Source organism: Sinocyclocheilus rhinocerous, unplaced genomic scaffold, assembly GCF_001515625.1.
Source record: "Sinocyclocheilus rhinocerous isolate Xijiao unplaced genomic scaffold, SAMN03320098_v1.1 scaffold1215, whole genome shotgun sequence".
NCBI lineage: Eukaryota > Metazoa > Chordata > Actinopteri > Cypriniformes > Cyprinidae > Sinocyclocheilus > Sinocyclocheilus rhinocerous.
In genome coordinates this window covers 674917-697280 of record NW_015628913.1, presented here as the reverse complement: position 1 = coordinate 697280, position 22364 = coordinate 674917, and the positions used below count along the sequence as shown (strand labels likewise).

Here is a 22364-nt window from a genome sequence, read left to right as displayed (position 1 = left end):
AACCACTGTGAATTAAAGACTAATCCAACTCATTTTAGAAGAAGCCGTAAATAAATTTGTCTCATTGCTGGACACAGCATATTGTTATATATTTATCTTTACATTTCCTTTGTATTTCCTTCAATAATGTTTCTACTTGAACTATTCTTAAGTTCTTAGGTCTAAATGATAAGAATATGAGTGTCTAACTGGGTCTTACATTGTTGATCTTGAGTTTGCTCTTGTCTTGCTTTTGCAGGTGTCCAGACAGCTGGTAAAGCACAGCTCTACTGCGTCGCCGGTTGGCATTGAAGCCTGGTGGCTGCGTGACCTTGTGCACCTCCAGCCCCGTCTCCTCGTCTGAGCAGAGAACAGCCATATATCATTTTAGTTTATTTCATTTCTGAATTGTTTGGCTCAACACTAAATAACATCAAGTTATTCCAGAAAAACAAAAAATACCACATGTAGCTTTACTGTGCATCAGTAAAACATAAGCACAGATTTCCACCATTACTTCACTTAAGTTATTAGAAAATTCTAGCTTAATTTCTTACCCATAACCATTTGAGTGAATGAACTTAACATTGAAATCACTATTACATTTAGCCATTAGCACTGTCTGCAAAATTACAAATTAGCACTGTCTGCAAAAACAAATTACATTTGCATTCATTATTTTATCAAGGGTTTGTACATATGACAAAAGAGAAATGCATCCAATGAAAAACACAGCAAATGAAAAAAAAGAAAAACTGTTATTTATTTGAACAATTATGAACACAGATAGATTACATTGTGGGAAATAAACAACCAAATTTATAATAAACAATTAAAGCCTTTAGAAGCTCTTTGAAAAAGGCGAAAGATGCCAATTTAGATTATAATACAGTTTGTGCTTCTTCTCCTTCCCTCTCTAAGGCTATCCGACCTTCATTCTGTCCACTGCACCAGGGGTGTTCAGAATCATTCTGAAAGGTGGCCTGATTTTGTAGCATACTGACTTTGTAGCCAGAATTTGTTTATAAAGCAACAGTTCACCCTAAAATAAAAATTCATAATTTGTACTCTTTATCTAATGCATTGCCTGTAAGATTTTTCTGTCTTTTTTCTATGGAACACAAAATAGACATTTTGTTTGCTTTTTTTTTTTTTTTCAACAAAAATATCTTAAGCTCCAAAAGGATAAAAAAGTACTATATTTTCAACAATTTTCAGTAAATAATGTCTTCAGTTTCAGTTTGTTCCCCTCAGAAACCTGTAGTATGGCTTTGTAAATTTGTGGAAAAATAGTGTATTTCTTTTTGAGGTGAACTATTCATTTAATTTGACTAGGAACAAGAAACAAGAAAAATTAAAGGAATAATTGTTTGATTGTTACATAATTATTATTTATTATTATTTATTTTCAGTACACTGCTGTTCAAAATTTGGGGTAGGTAAGACTTTTTTTAATGTTTTTGAAACATTATGCTCACCAAGGCTGTATTTATTTTATTAAAAGAAAAACACAGTAATATTGTGTTTTCTATATGACTTCACACTTTTGGCAATGTATAGTATCTGTTTTGTTGAGAAAATAAAATAAGAAAGTAGGGAAAGACATTAAAGTAGATTTGCTCCCTTCTCATATGCTAACTAACGTGTTCCCGTCAGGCTATCCTTCACTGAAGTGTTGATTTTAATTGATGACTTTGGTTTACATGACTAATTTGGAGAGAGCCATCTGTCAGCTTATTGTATAGATGTCTTACAAATCCTCTAATTTATTTCTAGTTCTTTCCAAATCCTCATTCCATCCTTTTTTATTTTATTTATTGGCTTTTTTCCCTTTATCACATAAATCCATCCCTGCTTTTTAAAAGAATATTTGGCGTAGTCAACATAATTAAGAATGTAACTCACTCTTTTTAAATTGATTCCAATTATTCACTTTTAATGAGTTGACATCATTGAGCAGCTATATATTATTCCTAGTGCCAGTACAATGTTTATCCTTCAGCCAAATGAACAGTAACTGTGCTTTGGCTCAAGCTCAGGCCACTAAAGGGAGCTTCACACCTCCGTGCCAAGCTTTCTTCCCGGCCCTCCCTGTGCCTTGTGTGTGTCTTTTCTTCTCTCTCTTTATCAGTGTACCGTTCCCTCTCTCTCTCTGGGGAGGAGAGGTGTCAGGATTACTGTAACAGCGAGCACCACACGAGATGCTGCTGGTCTGTATATCGAAGCATCCAAAACACATGATTCAGTGGCCAAAAACGATGGTGAGGGAATGAGAAACAGAGGATAGGATACTTGCTAAGTATGACATTGACTAGACCAGGTGTTTGAGGTGTGTGTGAATATTAATTGAATTAAGGGAAAATAAGAATAATCATCCCGTAATTGTCAGGATTATGGACTATTCTGTGTGTGTTTTTGCCCCTGTGACCCAGTTTCTTCCTCATGTTGATTGTGTTAATTTGATTCCAGGTGTGTCTCGTTCCTCCCCAATTATCCTGCCTTTAAAAGCCCTAGTCCTTTCAGTTCTTGTTTGTCGGGTCTACTTGTTGAATGTCCTCCTTGTTCTCGGTTTTCCTGTGGATTATTAAAGACTGTGTTATTCAAGTACTCCTCGTTTCCTCGTTCCTTGCTCCCCGAGTGAATTGTGACAGTAATAAGCTTTGTAGAGCATCTCGCATGAGGCTGAACGTGTTGCTGTCTGTATAAAAGGATAATTTGCTCTTTTGAAACCATTCTCCCTTTGTTATAGAGCGCTATGCCTCTGTACCTACTCTTACTGCATGCAACCATTTTTTACACATTATGACTCTCTTGCTTTTCTCTCTTTTTCTCTCTTCTCTCATAATTGTTTTCTTTGTTCTACACAACAGCAATACAACTGTTTTCATAGTGTATATTGGAAGGTTACCCTCATTACTGAAGGTATCTGAGAGACTGGATCAACAAGCAGCAAATTATGTAAGAATCAATGTAATGTTTTCTGCATTCTATAAACCACCATGTACATATATGGTTTACTAAAGAACTAGAGAATACAAGGATCCACTGGAAGAACACAAGAATTAGAGATCCACTTTGAAACTTAAAAATGGTTTTCCTATGAATTAGTCTGTAATTTTAATTTATTTTTATTTTTTTTTGGGGGGGGGGGGGTCTAATTGGAACATATATTTATTTGGTATATCCCATCATTCAGGAAGCGACACTCACCTCTTTCTGGACTCTGCTCTTCATCTTGGACTTTCTTATTGTCTGTTATGTCCTTGTGTGACACTAGAAAGAGCACCACCTCTCCCTTCTCATTCTTAATGGGCACAATATCCAGAAGACACCAGAACTGAGTTCCTGTAACAAAATAATATCCATAATAGCCATCAGAGTTAATATTCAACATGAACATTCAATATTGACACACATTTATTCACAGGCATTTACTGAGTCTTATATTTAGACCAGGCTTTATGTTTAAAATGTAGCATAGATCCATAAATGGCTTGATAAATAATTTTCTGTTTATTAGTTTGTCTAAACCAGAAATAGCTTTTTATCAAATGTTGTCTCAGTTGGCTGTACTGCCTTCATTTCCCATGAGCCCCTATTTGACCTTGAGTTAAATTGAAAATAGGGAAAACAATTTTTGCAGCTCTAGACTAAGTAGCAAAGGAGCATAGAAGGACATCTCAAAGTCACTGTCATCTAAAGTGCTTTTAAGTCTGGCAGGAGCATCTCATATGAATCCATTAGATTTTAGCAATTGAATCTAGAGCTGCAACAACTAATTGATGACATTGATAATGAAAAAAAAAACATCTTCCATAATAAAGTAATTCAGCTCTTTAATTTTTTACTAATTGTTCTGCTATTAATAATAGTCACTTTTTGCACCAAAAGAAGAAAAACATTTTACACACAATTAGATGTTATATTTAACTAGATAGATGTCATATTTGGTTCCTTATCTCTCTAACCTGATTCTCTGAGCCCAAATTCTGAACACAGAGAGTGTTCAACATAACACAGACATGGTTAAAGATATGTAAATTATCTCTTCATAACATGTTCATCTCCCGTCCTTTTCTCCCTGAGCGGTCTGATTTGTATTTCTCAGCATTTGGTCTTCCCAGAAATTAAATTCTTTGTCTATCCAATTTTCCACTGATATTTGTCAATAACATCCATACATCTATGTGCGTCTCTTTATATATATATATATATATACTGTATAATTGAAAGTTTATAAATGTAATCTTTGGACAGATGAGCAGAACATGTCTTGACTGCTGAGCACAGAATACACTGTTTGGTGTCTGTGTTTATTTGTGCACACATCCAGGTTCTACGACATTCTGCAGCTGCTCAACATTATGCCAGAGCATCATACCACGCCTCATTAAATCAAGACGGAGGGAAACAGAAAGAAAGAGGTAGAACATGCTTGGTTGGAAGTTGGAGTTCTTAATGATACACAGTTGTGTGTGTGTGTGTGTGTGTGTGAATCACCAAGCCCTTTCATTAGGCACAGCTTGAGTCAAGAGAAGTAAATTTCAATAAGAAAAGAATAAATTTAATTGAACCAGTGATCAGAGACCATATAATACAATGAGCAATACATACAAAACAAACCACTTAATAAGGTCTAAGAACAGCAACAAGCTAACCTATGAATAAAGCATGTGCTGCTGACAATAGGTAAATACAATAAATTGATTTGTGCCACATGTGCTGGACAGCTAAAATCAACAATGAATGGTTAAACAGCCAATAGTTTGACTGCACAATGGATGCCAGGTTGTTATGATGATTATTGGCCAATAAGGGTCAGGTATCTTTCTTAAACCTCACATAAGAGCTCTTTATTACACTAAATTAACTGCATTGTATCTCAAAGCAACTGTTTATTATTTATTGCTGTTTTTAAAGAATGGTTTTGAATTTAAACTGCCCACCGTTTGCAATTAAATGGCCATTTTGACTGTGGGTGTACAGCAACAACAAAACACAACAGGGTTTCCACATTAAATGTAGCAGTTTCCTGTGAATTTCATGTAGGCCTATAGGAATTTCCAACTACCCAAAACCAGTGTTGGAGAAGCTACTTTGAAATTTTAGATTGCTGAGTTAGGAAAATTCAAAAAAGTGTTTTTAATTTAATAATTTGATAATATTTAAGTCAATAAAACCAGTGAGGGGTTTTAAATGAATGAACAATCTAAGAGGGTGACAGTGGCCTATATAATCTGAACAGTTACATTTAATGTTAAATAAAGCAAAACATGCATATTTACATAATCAAGTTTTAAGCACAGTACAGCGGCATTTGAATAAATGAATCGTTTAATATGTTAATTTACATGAACTGTTCGAACGAACCGATTCACTAAAATAAATCAGTCTTTCCAACGCTATATACAGTACTGAATGAGAGAGAACCATTCGGGACGAATCGATTCACTAGAATGAATCGGACTTTCGTTTCCAGCGCTACACAAATGAGAAAAAGAGCGAAAGAGGACCGTTTAAGTAAGTATTTTATTACTCACTCAGTTCATGCAATGAAACAGCGATGTAGCGTTGGTCGAGCTATACTACTACGCGTTGTAAAAAAAAAAAAAAAAGTTACTGGAAAAGCTGCACTAGTTTAAAAACAGCTAACCTGTCCCGCTAATGAAAAACGCTTTCTAGCACTTGACGCATGCGCAAAACGCTAGACGGCGCTGGGAAATAATCGAGCTGGTACTGCTGATTTCAGGATTTATAGTAAAAAAAAAAAAAAAAAGTACTTTTACACCCAAAACCGATTAGATTGCTTCGAAAGTTATTCTTTACAGTTATTTCAGTACTATAAAATGACTGAGTGTTCAATTATCATTCTGATTTTATTTTATGTATTTATTGTAAATTATTGAATTTGTGTCAAAGCGATAATTGAATCTGCATTTGACAGTCTGTTAAGGCTCTTTATCTTACAGAGGACTGACAGTAGTGTTCCAAATGATGCACTATACACTTATATACTATGTACTTATGTAGCCTACTATGTACTCAACTATGTAGTGTATGACTTATATAAGGTTATTGTCATTCATAATCGGGGTATGATAGCCCCTCCCCCTTCGCTACATAATGAAGTGTCCAACATTCCACACTATGTTTTTTTTGTTATTTGAGTGCATTATCTGGGTATTTAAAGTGCACTTTTTCTTTTTGGAATTTTCAGTGAGAACAAATTACTCGCACTATTTACAGTATACTAACAAAATGTCATAGAATAATGCATAAGTACACGATTTGGGACGAACCCAGTGTTTCAATGCAACAAGGCAGCTGTGCAACAGAGGGAATTTACAGCAGTCTTGCAGCCATGATCTTTTATTCCCTTTGAACCATGTACAACCTCAACCTGAACCTGGAGGCCACGAGAGGTGTGTGAGATGTGTTTGGCAAGTGCCAATGTTCAGAAGTCCTTTGACTCATTGACAAAGTGGCGGGAGGGTTGTTATGGCTGATGCACAGAGGCGACGTGATGGAGGAAACATTCAGAATTCTGTCTGGGACTGCAGTGGCTTGTTCAGAGTCAGACAATCCACAATCAAACCTTACAAACTGGATAGAGTACACAAATAGCCTATTCTCTTTGATAAGACAACAAACAGCTCCTGAGTATCTCTTACAAACCAGTCAAATGAATGAATTGGACTCTGAATTCGGGCTGCATGGGGTAAATTTTCTCTGATGCATGTTGCACGAATGGTAAATTGAAGTGAATCAGGTGAGAAATCGGCTGTCAACGCTGCTGTGTTTGGAGAATATTTTGCTCTAAATATCTGCCAAATTCTCTCCACCTGTTCTGGTGTATGACAGAGAGGTCTACTCTGTATGTTCACAGCAATTCACAATGGTCTCCTGATACACGGATGGAATTGTGTTCTCTTGACCGCAGGTGGGTAAAAACGTGGATGACGTTAACTATATGACACGCTGCGCTCTTTCTGTGTATCATGTTCAACATGGAACAAATCAAGCCATCAGAAATCACAGTCATCTCTGAGGCATTGTTTATTCAAGACTGGTTTAAAGGCATATTGTGTTATTTTGGGGGAAATCGGTGAGGGAGAGAAAAGACAGACAGCTGCTCAATTATGATGTTACTATGCTCAGCTGCTCCAGACACACGGTTAAGAACAAGGCAGGCATTTAAAGTCAATTTGTTCAAATATATATGTAGTCTGGACTGAAACTGTATTTGTTTGGTAATCTACTGTGAGGGAAGCTCATGATTACATTTAAAGTGAGCCATTATAGATGTTTTTTCTTTCCGATCTGTTTAATTTAAGCTCAGGTTGCATTTATTCAATTTGTAAATTTTATTATCCATAAAAATGCCAAGCACTCATATTCAAAATGTATAATCGTTAATCAATAAGTAAAAGAATAATGTATATTATATACTTACATTATACCTCTTATTACACTGCTACTTACTAAATAAGTAAATGCACTTGAAATATCGATTTGAGGTTCAATTATTTTATTAGACTATGGGGGAAATCTGTAGCACAGCTATGTAGGAAATCATTTTCTTTACAGTCAATTATACATGATTTAACAGCAGAATCGACCAAACTATTCCAGAAAGCTGTATAATAATACAAATAATCCATTGTCTTAAGATAGGAAGAAAAGTATTATTAAAAACTACTATTTTAAAAAGTATTTTTCTGTACATCGCTCGGTTCTGTTCTTTTATTTTTATCCCTCCATCACCCCACTGTGTTAATTCATTTCATTATCGCCTGCAGCTATGCCTGCTTTATCACTCTAATCAATTCAGTACATACGAAATTCATTTCTGATTAATTGATTTTAGAGTTTGCTTTGATTTGGTATCCTTATCCACAGCATAACTATTGTTATTTAATTGCTTTAACATCCTCTTTAATTAACTCCTCTACCTTTCGGAATGTAGGTATGTCACATTTAAGTCTTAATGCAACTCATTATTATTATTATTAACAGTAATAATTGATAATTAAATTATTAATAATATAATTTATTATTAATCCAATTTTTTCAAAATTTTATAATATAGTTTTAATTATAAATAAATAACAGTTTATGGGGAAAATTAGCATAACATTCAGGCAATTTGGGCAGTTTTGGAATGGACTAATCCTAATTTTGCATACTATTTAGGGTAGATATTATGGGAATTGGGATGAATCCCTGGTCATTTGGTTTTATTGCAGGAGACAAAGGCATTTAATTAACGATGTGACTCCTACCTCCTTTTTTATAGAAGACCAGCTCTGTCTTAAACTCCCGCCTTTCGTCCAGTGCACCCTGGATCTGTGCCATCAGCCTATCACTGGTCTCCGGCCCATACAGGAAATGGCACGCACAGCTCTTCTGCATCAGTTCCGCACGGGCATAGCCAGTGAGTTCACAGAAGCCATCAGAACAATACACGATGGGATACAGAGACTGGACCTGCGCATTCCCCAGCACAAAGTTACTGTCTGTGAGAGAAAAACAACAAAGAGAAAGAGATAAAAGTCTGCTCATAAGAAACGCAACAAAGTTTCAACACTCAGTATATTCAACAAAAGCCCAGAATAAAAGAGTTATTGACTACAGAGCAGCTATTAAATTTTTATTTAAATGCAATGAAACACAAATAATATGAGTTAACAGAAATCCCTTGTGTTAGCCATATTTTCTCCAGCTCTGTTAACACACTCACCCCAGACTCACTTGAGGCCTGAACAATTCTCACACATCCTCTCAACAATGCTTTAAGGTACCTTTAAACACTTCCCACAAGCCTAATGGGAATCTGTTTTGTCTGCTGCCCTATGACCTTTTAATACATGCCTGAATGAATGTGATAGGAGTGAAGAAAGTAGCCATTTATATACACTGACGTTGTGAAGAGCTTTCAATTAATACTTATTAAAAACATTTTGGTTTGCATTCTATGTAATGTTTTGCACTGTTTATAACTGCATTAAGTGAATGTTTGTTTGGTGTATTTGTACACTCTATGTTTAATATTTCTGCTATTTTCCTCTGAATATCATGTATGAAGTAAGGCTATAGTATATCCAAGTTGTATACAGTAGCCCCCCAAAATATGAATGCATTAGAAAATACCAAGCCAAGTGGCACCTGTCAACAAATGCTGCTAGACATTTTCTCAGAACTAACTTACCTTTTAAAGCAAAACATGTCCAAATACTTGTTTTCTTCATTTAAGCAGTATATCTTTTGTTTTATCTTTTTAAACTTAAAATGTATTCTTGAGAATTTTTCATCTTTCTCTTTCATTATTATTATTATTGCAATTAATACATTTTTGGAATAAATTTAAAGGCCACTGTGTAGTTAAAAAATTATAAATCAATACTGAATTGCTTTGCATAACTGTTTTTATAACAGTTTCCACCATTGGATGAAATTCAGTTTATCAACCTTGTTCATTTTATGAGATGTACAGGCTGCAGTGTTATAAATCAAATTCATTTCGCAATTTGCAAGATTTTTTTTTTAAGCAGAAAAAGGCAAGCAGAGTCAAAATAACATGATTCAGATCTGAACGTGTGAATGACGAAACAAGAACAAGCACTGAATCTAAAGCCCAGCATTATTCCACTTTTTTTTTTCATTGTTTCACTTATAAACTCAGTACAAGCTCAAACACGCATTGACTTCAGATTGCACGTATTCTGAAGCATGGCTTTTCATCATCAAAAGAGAGAAAAGAATGATTAAAAATGGCACATCATGCATCACTAAGAGAATGGAATGCACTGCCTTTATTCATCAGCAGTCATTAAAGGGGTCATATGATGCTGCTAAAAAGAACATTATTTGATCTTCTTTATGCACCAAGAGCTTGTAACACTCCAAAGAGAAAGGAAAAAATGAAATCGCATCATATGACCCCTTTAAATCATCTCTTAGGGCTGCAAAGTCATAATCATATTCTCACCAATTGAATATTTATTGCTTCGAGCTGAGGTGCAAATATTGATCCATCGTCCGGTGGGCGCCCCTCTCCCTCTCTCTCTCTATGTGTTTAATATTTCACAGGGGTGTGAACAGGAGCAGATTTATCCATGACAGTGGTATTTAAAATGGAGCAGTGAGCTGCAGGTTCATTTTCATGCTATAATAAAGTGGATGGAGCGGGAGAGAAAAGCTACTAATCACATCCTCAAGTCAACAGCACAAAGAAGTCAGCAGAACAGCTTTCAAGAAAGAAGACAGGGTGTGAAGAAAGGATGGAGAGGACATGAAAAGTGATGGTTGCAAATATGTCCAACAAGGATTTTGTTTTATTTATTTATTTATTATTACATTTTGGCAAAGAATCCAAAAGAACAATACTTTTAAAGATAATTGTTCTGTATTTGTAAGTAAAAAGTAAAAAAACATTTTTTTTAAATAAATAAATATATAAAATAGGTAAATAATAAATAAATATATGTATATAAAAGAATATATTAATTATGTGTGTGTGTGTGTAGTATATGTATTTGTATTATTATTACTATTATGTATTATTATTAATAGTGATAATAATACATAATAGTAATAATAATACAAATACAAATACCTACACACGTACAAATATATACAAACAGTACATGCAAGGTTGTTACAAGGACTTTTGTATTGTAATTTTGTTACAATTACTATTTTATGTCCCAGTCCAACAAGAGGGGAGCATTTTCCATTCAGTTCTTTAGTTCTTCAACTTCTTCAGTATTTGGTGCAGATGTTTCATTGTTTTTTTGTTTTGTTTTTTTTGCCGGTCTTTTATTATATTTTTTATGTTCACATTTACTTTTTTATTTGGTGGGTAGCAGTCACTGACTGTCAATACAAACAAAGGTGGAAATCAGTTGGCCTGGTATCACAGTAGATAAACTACGTTTAAAATATTGAAATGTGTCTATTCGTGATGTGTTGTGTACATGAGCAGTGTTACGTCTGCATTGTTGTAGTCAGTATATGTGATTGACTCATGTTTTCCTTGTTTTCTCAGCTAAAGGCCCTTTGTGCAGATGTTTCATTGTTTTTTTGTTTTGTTTTTTTTGCCGGTCTTTTATTATATTTTTTATGTTCACATTTACTTTTTTATTTGGTGGGTAGCAGTCACTGACTGTCAATACAAACAAAGGTGGAAATCAGTTGGCCTGGTATCACAGTAGATAAACTACGTTTAAAATATTGAAATGTGTCTATTCGTGATGTGTTGTGTACATGAGCAGTGTTACGTCTGCATTGTTGTAGTCAGTATATGTGATTGACTCATGTTTTCTCTGCTTTTCTCAGCTAAAGCCCCTTATTTCCTACCTGGCTGCAACTTCCCGTTTATTCTCGTTACTCTGTAATGAATGATGCGAATCCCACTAACAACCACTTCCATATGAGTCTTAATAAATGTACCTGCTGTTGCTGTGATGAAACATTACCCATGTAAGATACAAGATGAGGGTGATTAATGCAGGTCCCCTCAGATGGACAAAACACTCTCACCTAGAGTGGTCTGCAAATCTCTCTGCGATTGAATAGAGAGATATATGACACAATAGATGGGGAAAATAAAGAATAGATATCTTGTTTACAAGACAATCTGAAGTTGTTGTTTACTTTTATTGTCAAATTTCAGATTTGAATGTTGCCAGAGATGATGTCACCATGGAACTTGACTAAACTGCATTAATCTATTACACATATCCCTCTTTTTTCTCTTGCTGACACATTAATCAAGTAATAGAAGAGAGGCTGGAATTAATGTTTTGACAATACTTCTGATCGGTTCACTGTGTCTGTCTTTTTCCTCTTTCTTATTTTATTTCCTACATATGTTTTTAATGAGATAACTTGACGCTGTACCACTAATCTGAACTATGAATTGGATACAACTTTTTCAATTATCTAATGCTTCAAACACTGCACTAATGGTTGTAAAGCTCTAATGCGTGTTCTTTTATGGCTAGACAAGATATTTTACCAAAGTTTATTGTTTAATGAGTTTGCTTTACAAATTAAAAAATATAATGGGTGCATAATGTATAATAGTTCACTTGTTTTTATGGTTTAATCAGCTCAGTCAAAGTGCCTCAAGCAACAGAAAGAAAATCACATGTGAGATCTCTGTAATATGTCATTTGTTTCCTCTGTTTGAGATTATGTGGAATGCAAATGGAAATTTTCCCTGAAGTCTCCTGATATATTTGCTATGATAGTCCAAAATTTGAGATTTCCACACAAACTCAAATACTTAATGTCAATAGGCCAATCATTTTTAACAAATACAGTTTTATGCATTTATTTTATGATATATTTTGTATGCCTATTTTCCAGCATATGTTTAGCTCAGTTAACTATATAAAAACAAATATATTTAACACTTTTTCTGTTGTAAGCAGGCCCCTTAAGTGCTAATATTTTTCTGTATTTTTTCAGTCTTGTTTCTCATTTTTCTCTTGTTTGCCATAAACAACGGAATAAAAGTTAAGCTGACAATGTAGCATGTTAATTGCTCTTGCAGAAGCATTAGCATAACAGCTAGCAGATACTGCTGCTTGCTCTGTATGGTTTCACATAGACTAATTTTAATGATTATTTATCTCCGCTACCCTGCCTGTGGCTTTTTCTCCCTCATAGACTTTATTGATTTTACAAAATACATTTAATTCCCCTTGAATTTTAGATGAAATGCTTTACTTTGTCAACACATCTCAAAAGCTAGCCTACTGTGTATACAACTGGAGGCTTGGCCTGGGGGCTATGCTTAGGCAACTTTAAAAAAATTATTTCAGGTAATACAGATTATATACATTTTCACTTTTGAATAGCCAACTAGACTGGGGAGTCCCCGACCCTAACATGATGAAAGTTGCATTAATCTGTATGACAGGCTGCAAAAACGGCAAGTAAAATGGGCAAGAATTTCAGAGCATGTAACTGAACTGCTTCTTCACGTGTTCATTTATGCATTTGACAGACAATTTTACATAAAGTGACTTACAGTGCATTCAAGGTTTACATTTTGCCAGTATGTGTGTTATATGTGTGCACATATTCTTCAGTAATGAGCTCCTGTAACATGCATGGCTCTAGAAACATACAAACAAGTCTTGGGCTCAGTTCCCTGGGAATGCAGTGGATAAAGTGTGTATCTTGAATTGTTTTGAATAAACGTGTCTGCTAAATTCATAGAAATATAAAAATATAGTTTGTGATTGTAATTGTCTGATAGTTAAGTGCCACCAGGTCACCATTCTTTCATATAATCAAACCAAACATGCAGTGCTGATAAACGCTTCAAAGAAAGCATAACTGACATTAAGCTAGTATGAAGCCTCAATTCATGATCTGAGGGGAGGAGTGATTGAGGAAGTCTTTAAAAACTAAAATTGTGCACTATTGCAATGCTTTTATAGTGAGCTTCATAAAAAGAACTGTTATGGAAGTCATGTATACTCAAGTTAAGATCATTCTTGTGCATTTATAAAAAAGCAGTAATGTACCAAATCAGGATTTACCAATAACTTGTTTTATTTATGTCAAACTGATGATACAGGAATGTTAGGGACTATTTTGTCTTTCTTGGTGACTCGAAATAATGTAGTGCTTGAGCAGATTTCATTTTTTTATATACTTTGAATGAGAATGAATTAGTATTTAAGATATAGAGCAATTTGCATTCGCATTAGTTGAACTCCAATGCCTGAAGAATAAAGTTGCATGAGTGTTTCTGGATACTTCAGTACAAGAGAAGTCAGAACAGATAAGCAAGAAGAGATCTCAGATCTTGGAAATGCTTCATGTAAACAGCCTCTGCTAAGCAGATATCTTGCTACAGGGCTTAAGGAACCACCGAGACCTTGATGAATAAAATAACAAGACTTCCAATAGCGACTTCCCATAAATAATGAACTATTTCATGGTAGAGTGTGGTGTGTGTGAGTTTGTGTCTAGTGTGAATCAGGCACAGAGAACAAGGGCATGGTAGCCAGAGCTCCAATTCTCCAGTTCAGATTGGAACTGGATTAAACTGAGATGGTATAAACCAATTAGTCACTACCCAAGTGCTATATGTGTGTTGGTTTATGAGGACACTTCCTGTGTTTCCAAACAGCTTTAAAAATATATACAAAACAATGGGTCTCAATAACTAAGTGTGTATACACACAAATTTGTACATGAAATCTGAGCATTTTAAACAAATCAGGATTCAACAATAACTTTTGTACTAAAATGTAATCTAAATTTATGAAAAAATGTAGGAACAACTGAAACAACACACACAAAAATCACATAAAATATCCCATGAGGCCACGGGGGAGAGGTTTTGTGAATGACAGTGAGGTGACAATATGACAACATGATGACTGTAATACGTCATACTACACATATACAAGTACACACACAAGTAAGTACTTATTCAAAAGAAGTGCCTACTCAGAGAGTATGCAAGTCATTGAATCATTCTGATTTTATCAAAAACATATTCATTTGAATCATCACTACTGTCTTGCTCAGATGCGTGTGACAGTTATGCCGTGGCTTTGTTTGGAGCTATTTTCGCTGCAACTGGGAATATTGTGTCTGAAACAGAAGTTACTTAATATCACAGTCTTGTTTATAAACAGAACTTATAGAGAATAAAAGCAATATCCCACTCATGATTGAACAGCATATCACAATATATTTAAAACCATTCAAACACTGTGTGATATAATTCAAGAATGGGCGTAGAGGAACAGACAGGCTTGAATAACGAGAAGGTTGTATGAAGATAAGGGATGTTTGATTGATTATGACATCTTAGAGTTTGGTTGAGCTAAATGAAGCAGCAGGAGAGCTGAAGGCTATACAACCTCCACATACTAAAAACTCGTACTAAAGAGTCCAGCTCTGCTGTATCTAGAGCAGCATTGAGATGCAATCAGTGATGTACTATCAAAAGAACTGAGAAAAGAATATTGTGCAAAGTGGTGTGTCAGTCATAAGAACTTGGATAAAGTCCTTTTGGAACTAAAATTCAAGCCCTTTTATATAAAGACAATTAAAAATATAGAAGCTGCAGTCGCTACAAGATTACTGCAACAGCAAATGCTAAATGAAAATATATTCTTAATAATAATTACCTGCTTTCATAAAGGTTAATGATTTCCCATTACTGTTTGTTAAGCCAAATGTAATGTGTTTGTGAAACCTTACACATGTACTCATCTCAAAGCAGCTAAGACATAAAACAGAAATCTCAGGAAACCTTTCTGCCAGACAGTATTGCAGGTTTATATATATGGCTGCAATTGGCATGCACTAAACTCTTAAATGCAGATTTTTAGACACAATCCCGTCTTGCCAGACACCTGTCATCGTTGTGCGGTGACCTACAGAATTAGTCTTTTCATTCAGGCTGCATTTGCCTTTTTAGTTGTGATTAACAGAGCTTTTTCAGGACAAATGCTCATTTGCAATGACTTGTCTAACTCCATGGTTTCTATTGCAAGAGTGGGTGCACTGGCATTCAAATGTATGCTTTTCAGATAGTGTTCCTTTATAAACTTTGCAAAGATGCAAAGGCTTAGTATTTTGCATTCTGGAGGACTAACCTGGACAGGGTGAGATTTTCTTTCTTCTGTTGCATTCACAGCACAAGCCAAAATATCCCATTCTAATTTGTTTCTGCTTTTTGTCTTGCTTGTGTGACTTTATAAATGTGACAACATTAAATATAGAAATATATAGTATTTACAAATAGACGGGCTCTAACTTAAACTGAATAGAGGTCTTATGTTGAACCACTGCACATTTTCAGCATCCTGCTGTTCTTCATGCCAAAGATAAATCATGCATGTACATTAATTACTGGTCATGCAAAACAATGAGTTACATTGCTGAAACAAATTGCATTTATTACAAACTGGCTATATTTCAGGAAGTCACATCGCAAAAAATCAAATATGTATCTGGTTTGAATATGGATCACATTCAGCTGTGATATGAATGTAGTCTGATTTGAATTACTACAGTAATATCAATGTTATCACCTCAGTTCTGCTGTTATGTACAGTAAATGGTGCTCTGTGGTGGTCTCATGATCTGCGCCCCACTACCTGAAGTCCAGCTTAGGTTAGTAATATAACTGGCCACATTGAGTTATTGTCAGTTTTGGTTTTGCTTTATTTCCTATGCCTGTGTTGCCTGTCTGTTTCCTTGGTTCCCGTTTCCCCCTCAAGTTAGTGTCCATGTTTTTTGATTGATTAGTTCCCACGCCTGTTCTGTTTCTCCCTGACTACGTTCCCCATGTCTTTAAGCCCTCAGTTTCCCTCAGCTCACTGTCCGGTTTTGTTTGTATGTATGATTCTTTGCTGGTGTTTTACTCCTTGTGTATTTATTAAAAGGTCTTATTGGACTGTACTCCTTTGTCATGCGCTTTTGATATACAACTAGTAACAGTTATGTTAATTTTAGACAAACCCACATATTTTGGGGAGGCTGGCCTGTACAGTTGTCATTGAAGGACATGTTTGACATTTCACATTGCCCTCCGAGCTGTAGCATTGCTCTTGAATATTTCTGGTAGAGCAAAGGACAGGTTTATTTTTAATTACCTGTCATGTGCCTATATGTATACAGTTAATTGACAGCAAAAAGAAAGAGAGATTACAGATTTAGAATAATACACTGAGTACCTGCTGTCAGACTTGTGTTCCCGTTTTGTTGTTTTCCTCCCCATGTGTTCCTTGTTTTCCCTCTTGTGTTTACATGCCCTTATTTGGTTTTCCTGTTCCTGCTCCCTGATTGTTTCCAATTTGATTCCAGGTGTGTCTCGTCTTCCCCTGATTGTGTTGTATTCTTAAGGAGTGTTTTGTTCTAAGTTCTTTGTCTGGTATTATTCGTCCATGTGCTACGTGTGTGTCTGCCTGCCCTGTGTTTCCCTGAATCAGAAGATTAAAGACTGTGTTTTTTAGTTTACTCCTGTGTCTCCTCGTTCCTCCACAGTAGCCGATGCGTGACACCTGCCATTATAACTGCCTCCAGTGGAATCCAAAGCTTTTTCTTTCCATAGTGTAAATTGTAAATGAAAAGTATTTTTACTTGCCCTCTGAATCCCTGATGAATAGTTTTGACAGCTGCGCTGCTCTGTCCAACAGGTATTTCCCGGTCTCACAAGTTGGCAAGTACAGATCCTAAATAGATCTGCTCAGTCGGACAGCAACTTGCAAGAACAGCTGGCACTCAGATCACAGCTGATTACCACTACTCATGGGCTGCTACTGTTTACAAGTGTGACTATGAGCTCCAAGAACTTTTACACCTGCTCCCATTAGCACACACATCTAATTGACACCAGGCCTTCATGATGGTGCTCAATGCATGTACAAGCAGCAGTGGGTGTGTCAACAGTAAGGTTGCTGGTGACTGAATTATGTTTGGAATAGGATACCATTCACCATGTTAAGATTGCCACTGACTATCACATATGAAATATTATTATAATTTAAAATAAATATTTTCTATTTTAATATATATTAGAATATAATTTACTCTGTGATGGCAAAGTTGAAATTTCAGTAGCCATTATTCCAGTCTTCAGTGTCACATGATCCTTTAGAAATCATTCTAATATGCAACTGAGGTTAGTTACTGTTGTCAATCAGTTCAAGGGCTTCAAATATTTTTTAACAACACACTAGTCAATTCAGAGAGTGTAACTGTTGTTCAGAGACTCAGAGCAGGCTCTAATAGACAGCACTTGGACAGATCTGAAGTCTCTCTCAACTGTTGAATAAGATCAGTCTTACCTCAAACTCAGCACGCACACATAAGCTCGATATCTTGGTGGGGACTTTCCATTGACAGATATGTTTTTGATATCGAGCCAATTAAATCTTCTATACCTTAAGCCTCACAGAAATCTTTCTGCAGTTTTACATTTTCATTAAGATATTATTATATGTTTATTAATCTGTTTTCATTGTGGGCACTGTTGACTGCTGATTTTAGGTTTTACTATCCTTATGGGGACATTTGAGAGCTAAGATATACACACACATACATGTAAATAGCACACACACACACACACACTGAGCAGTGTGCACATATCTACCATAATAGATATAAATGGCACTTTGCATGTTGATTTTGCATAATTAGTATACACAGGTGAATACTCCACACTACCTTGAGTATGAATGGATGGAAGAAGAGATGTAAATTGCAGATTAAGGTGATTACATCTACACATGGCATGCCAGCAACGAATAATCACATTCCCGACGTGGGAGAATATCACATTTTAGTGAAAAACTGAATTACTCCATATGTTTACACGCATGCTGCATGCATGCGAGACCAACATAAACTTATATTTGTCATTATCATTTATTGGCAAATGCTGTTGTTTTTTTCCCCGCCTCCGTGAATTTGCATGAAGCATTTGACAGTGGCTGTTTTTCAGCCAGAATGGTTTCTACCTATCACTAGCTGGAGGACACGGTGTATAATTTGCTAACCCTATTATTTTTGTGTAGTCTGTGATATGTTATTAATTATTTAAATAACACATGAGTGTGTGCATGTTAACAAAACCCCTCTGAAAGATACAGTTTAAAATCAACCAACAGCCTGAAATATTTGCAAATGCTTCTAGCTACAGAAGCTCTACTTCACGCATGTTGTATTACTGAAAATGTGGAAACTCAACAACTGTCTTGGCCAAACAACCATTTGAAGAGTATCTAGCAGGGCAAGTTGGTGGAACTAGACCAATTGCATTGAGTATGTTTCTCTATGGTGGCCCTAGCTGGTTTCCACTGGTAAGGTTGATTTGGTACAGTGTTTTTTTTTTTCTAACCTAAAAAATATTAAATACAATTATATCAATAAAAAATGTTTCTTGAGCTCTGAATCAGCATATTAGAATGATTTCTGAAGGATCATGTGACACTGAAGAATGGCTGCTGAAAACAGAGCTTTAGAATCACAGGAATAAATTACATTTTAAAATATATTAAAATAAAAAAAAGTTCTTTTAAATTGTAATAATATCTCACAATATTACTGTTTTTATTATCAAAGAAATGCAGCCTTGGTGAGCATAAGAGACTTCTGCTCTCATTTTGGCACATTTCAGAGAACAATACTAAAAAAGAACAAAAGAAAGTTGTTGCTGTTGTGTTTTGTTTTTAAACCAAAATGCCATTGTGTTGTTCCCTTCAGGACCATTGTAGTTTGTGCCTCCAGGTCCAAGATCGACTCAGTCAGAGAATCAAAGTGTCTTTGAACGAATCTTTTGAGCCAAGGGCAAGACATAACATGAATGGAGTTTGTGTAGTGTTGCCAAATCTGATAGTTTAGGCAGGTGAGATGGACTTCTATATATGTTTTTTGCATTACATCGAAACACTGATACGCTATAACAACAGAAAACAAAAAGGACATAGAGACACTTGTTGTTTTGCCATTTTTCCACCTCGTCTCTTTCTAAAAACAGAGCATGGAAAAAAGTGAAATGCAGACAGCAGGCAATTTATTAGTGCTGTACCACAGCAAGTTGCGTGGCACTTTGGCAACATAATTACCAAGCTGAATGCCCAGGTCTCTCTCTCATTCCTTCTCTTTCTTTCTAAAACACAAAGCTCTGTCACTGGCCCCTAGAGCCCTGGGAGAACTATGGGGACGGCCCCCACACAACTGCTGATTATAGCCTAGAGAGTGAGCGAGAGTGAAAGAGAGAGAGAGAAAGAGCTGCACTGATACAACAGACATAAAAAGAAGCACACCCACATGACAGAGAGAGAGAGAGAGAAGGCACGTTTGTGAGTGAGCAAATATGAGAAGAGAATAAAACTATGGTGTTGAAGGATGAGCATGTAAGTAAGGGTTGTGTGAGAACAGAACATTAATCATCAGACTGACTAATAATTTAATACAAATGAACTCAATTCTGCCATCCTTAAAGCAACAGGACAGTAGAGAGTTTCCATTATTCAGAAATGTCATTAGCTACGCCAGTGCAAACAACATTCAGTGGCATATTCACTAAAGAGTTGACCTCAGTCTTATTCATTAACCACCTGCAATCGAGTTTAACCAGATGCTAAATAGAACATCTGAGTATTTGAATTACGTCATTATCATTATTTTTCAGCTTAAACATGCCCTCTTCCTAATTAAATAAAACACATTACAGATTTAATCTTGTTCACAAAATTCATTGTTATTGTCTGGAATGATTAGCATAATGCTAAACGTTTATTGGTCTTAAAATGATGCTCAAATGATGGAGAAGACCACATATTTGTATGGAAGCATTGATAATTCTCAATCATACAGATGTTACAGATTGATCCAAACAAAGAAATATAAAGTTTTTTCTAAGCTAGTGATGTAGTTTTTTCAGAACTGTTATTTTTATTATTTATTATTAAAATGTATAATTGGTAACACTTTATAATAAGGTCTCGTTTGTTTAGGGTGGCCATATGTACCATTTATACGGGACATGTCCTGGCCATGATTTTTATATTGCCTAAAACATCCAAAGTTGTTTGACCAATAACATGCAGGTATTGAACATAATTGACCAATCGTAGCACGTCGCGAGTGAGAAGGTGAGAACGATCAAAGCGATACAAATACCTGCACGTGTTCGTTCGTTCGTTTGACTTGAAGCTGCACCAATCGTTGTACGACACCAAAGTACCGCAAGAACTATTTGAAAGCATAAGGAGCCGTCTGCTCTGCTCTCTATAGCACTCGTGAAATAATGTCATACAACGATCGATCTGCACAGTGCTAACAGCCAAAACCTGGATATTTTAGGCAATATAGAAATCCTGGCAAGGGTGCGTCCCATAAAAATGGCCCGTATGGTCACCCTACGTTTGCTAATGTTAGATAATGCATTAGCTAAAATGAATCAATTAACAATACATTTTTACATTGATGTTTTACATCATATTGATTGTTGTTAATGGTAACAGATACAAATTTGTAAAATCTATTACTAAATGTTGTTAACAAAAGAAACCTTATACATTAACCTTTTCTCTTTTTTTTTTTTTTTTTTTACCAAATTTAGTTATTTGGTTAGCCTGAATATGTGATCAAAACAAAACAAACAAAAAAAATCAGCAATAACGGATTAAGTAAATGATGTTAAACATCAGGCCCCTAAAAGAGAAGATGACAGTTTGTGAACAGATGTCTAATCGAAGCCCAGGATGAATAGAGAGTGCTCATTTCTGGAAGAAGCCAAGTGGAGCTGTGCGAGGGTGTGTGAGAGTGAACTAAAAATGTCTGAGAGACGGAGAGTGAGAAAGCAAAAAAAGAAAGAGGACTCTTGAGAGGGAGACAGACAGACAAAACTCCTCACAAATAAGCAGGAGAACACTTCAGTATGGCACACAAAGACCTTACAGCATTCACCTTATTATAGACACAATGTAATTAAGCCCAAAAATCTGGTTTGTTACGTGATTTGATGAGAGTGGAAACCATTTCAAATGTGTCCTCTCTCATCTGGGACGCAGCAGACGAGAGAGCTATAATAAAACAAGAAATGAATAAGGGAAAACCAAAAGATATATTTAAGACAAACGCTGTGACTGACTGAAGAAAACATGCAGCGCCAAATTTTCTCCCATTTCTCACATTATCGCCCATCATCCCTTTTGTTTGCCGCCTTTTTGCTGTAACAAGGCCCGATCGTGTCTTCGGAGAGCAGTAGAAGTTGAAATGCACTTCAAAGAGGATCATCTCTTTTTCTTCAATCTAACTTCGCATTAGCTATGCACAGAGCTCTTTTGTGTGAATGAACTGGATTTTTAGTTAGATTATTTTTGTTCAAAACACATGCCGACACAATGCTGGAGTGTTCTGGGTGGTTGCCAGGGTGTTGCTATGTGGTTATTAAGGTGTTCTGAGTGAACAAATAGGTTACTTACAGTGGTCTCTGCACATTAAACTGGGACAGAATGAAAATCTTGCATCATTTTAACACCTGCAGGTGCAACAGGAAATAGCTACAGATCTGTGCCATGTTGAGGGGTGATGCACATTCTTTAAGGGCAGTATGTAGACTCACAGGATGGGCAGCATGACAGTAAATGTTCAGGGCATCTTTCTTCAACGGGTGCCAGTTTCGCTTAGGATGGGGAACTATGTCTGGCAGATGGCATGGTGGGGGAAAACTAAGAATGACACACGTTGACAGGAAGCCAGTATGGAAATGACAAGGCTTGGCAGGATGTTGAGGATGTGATGGGAGATGAAAGGAAAATAGAGAGGACTGTGTGGGAGAAGTCTTCATTTCAGCATGTGTGTGTGTGTGTGTGTGTGTGTGTGTGTGTGTA

General features: G+C 35.8%; 1 protein-coding gene across 1 annotated transcript in view; it reads right to left on the bottom strand.

The window, feature by feature from the left end:
• The window catches only part of LOC107738522 (potassium voltage-gated channel subfamily H member 3-like), a 110777-nt gene that overhangs the window by 30265 nt on the left and 58148 nt on the right, over positions 1-22364 (bottom strand). The window contains exons 2-4 of the mRNA XM_016550279.1: positions 8262-8495; positions 3190-3324; positions 200-339 (exon numbers count right to left, since the gene is read on the bottom strand). Of these exons, the coding sequence (XP_016405765.1) occupies positions 200-339; positions 3190-3324; positions 8262-8495 (509 nt within the window). The remainder of the gene's footprint in view (positions 1-199; positions 340-3189; positions 3325-8261; positions 8496-22364) is intronic.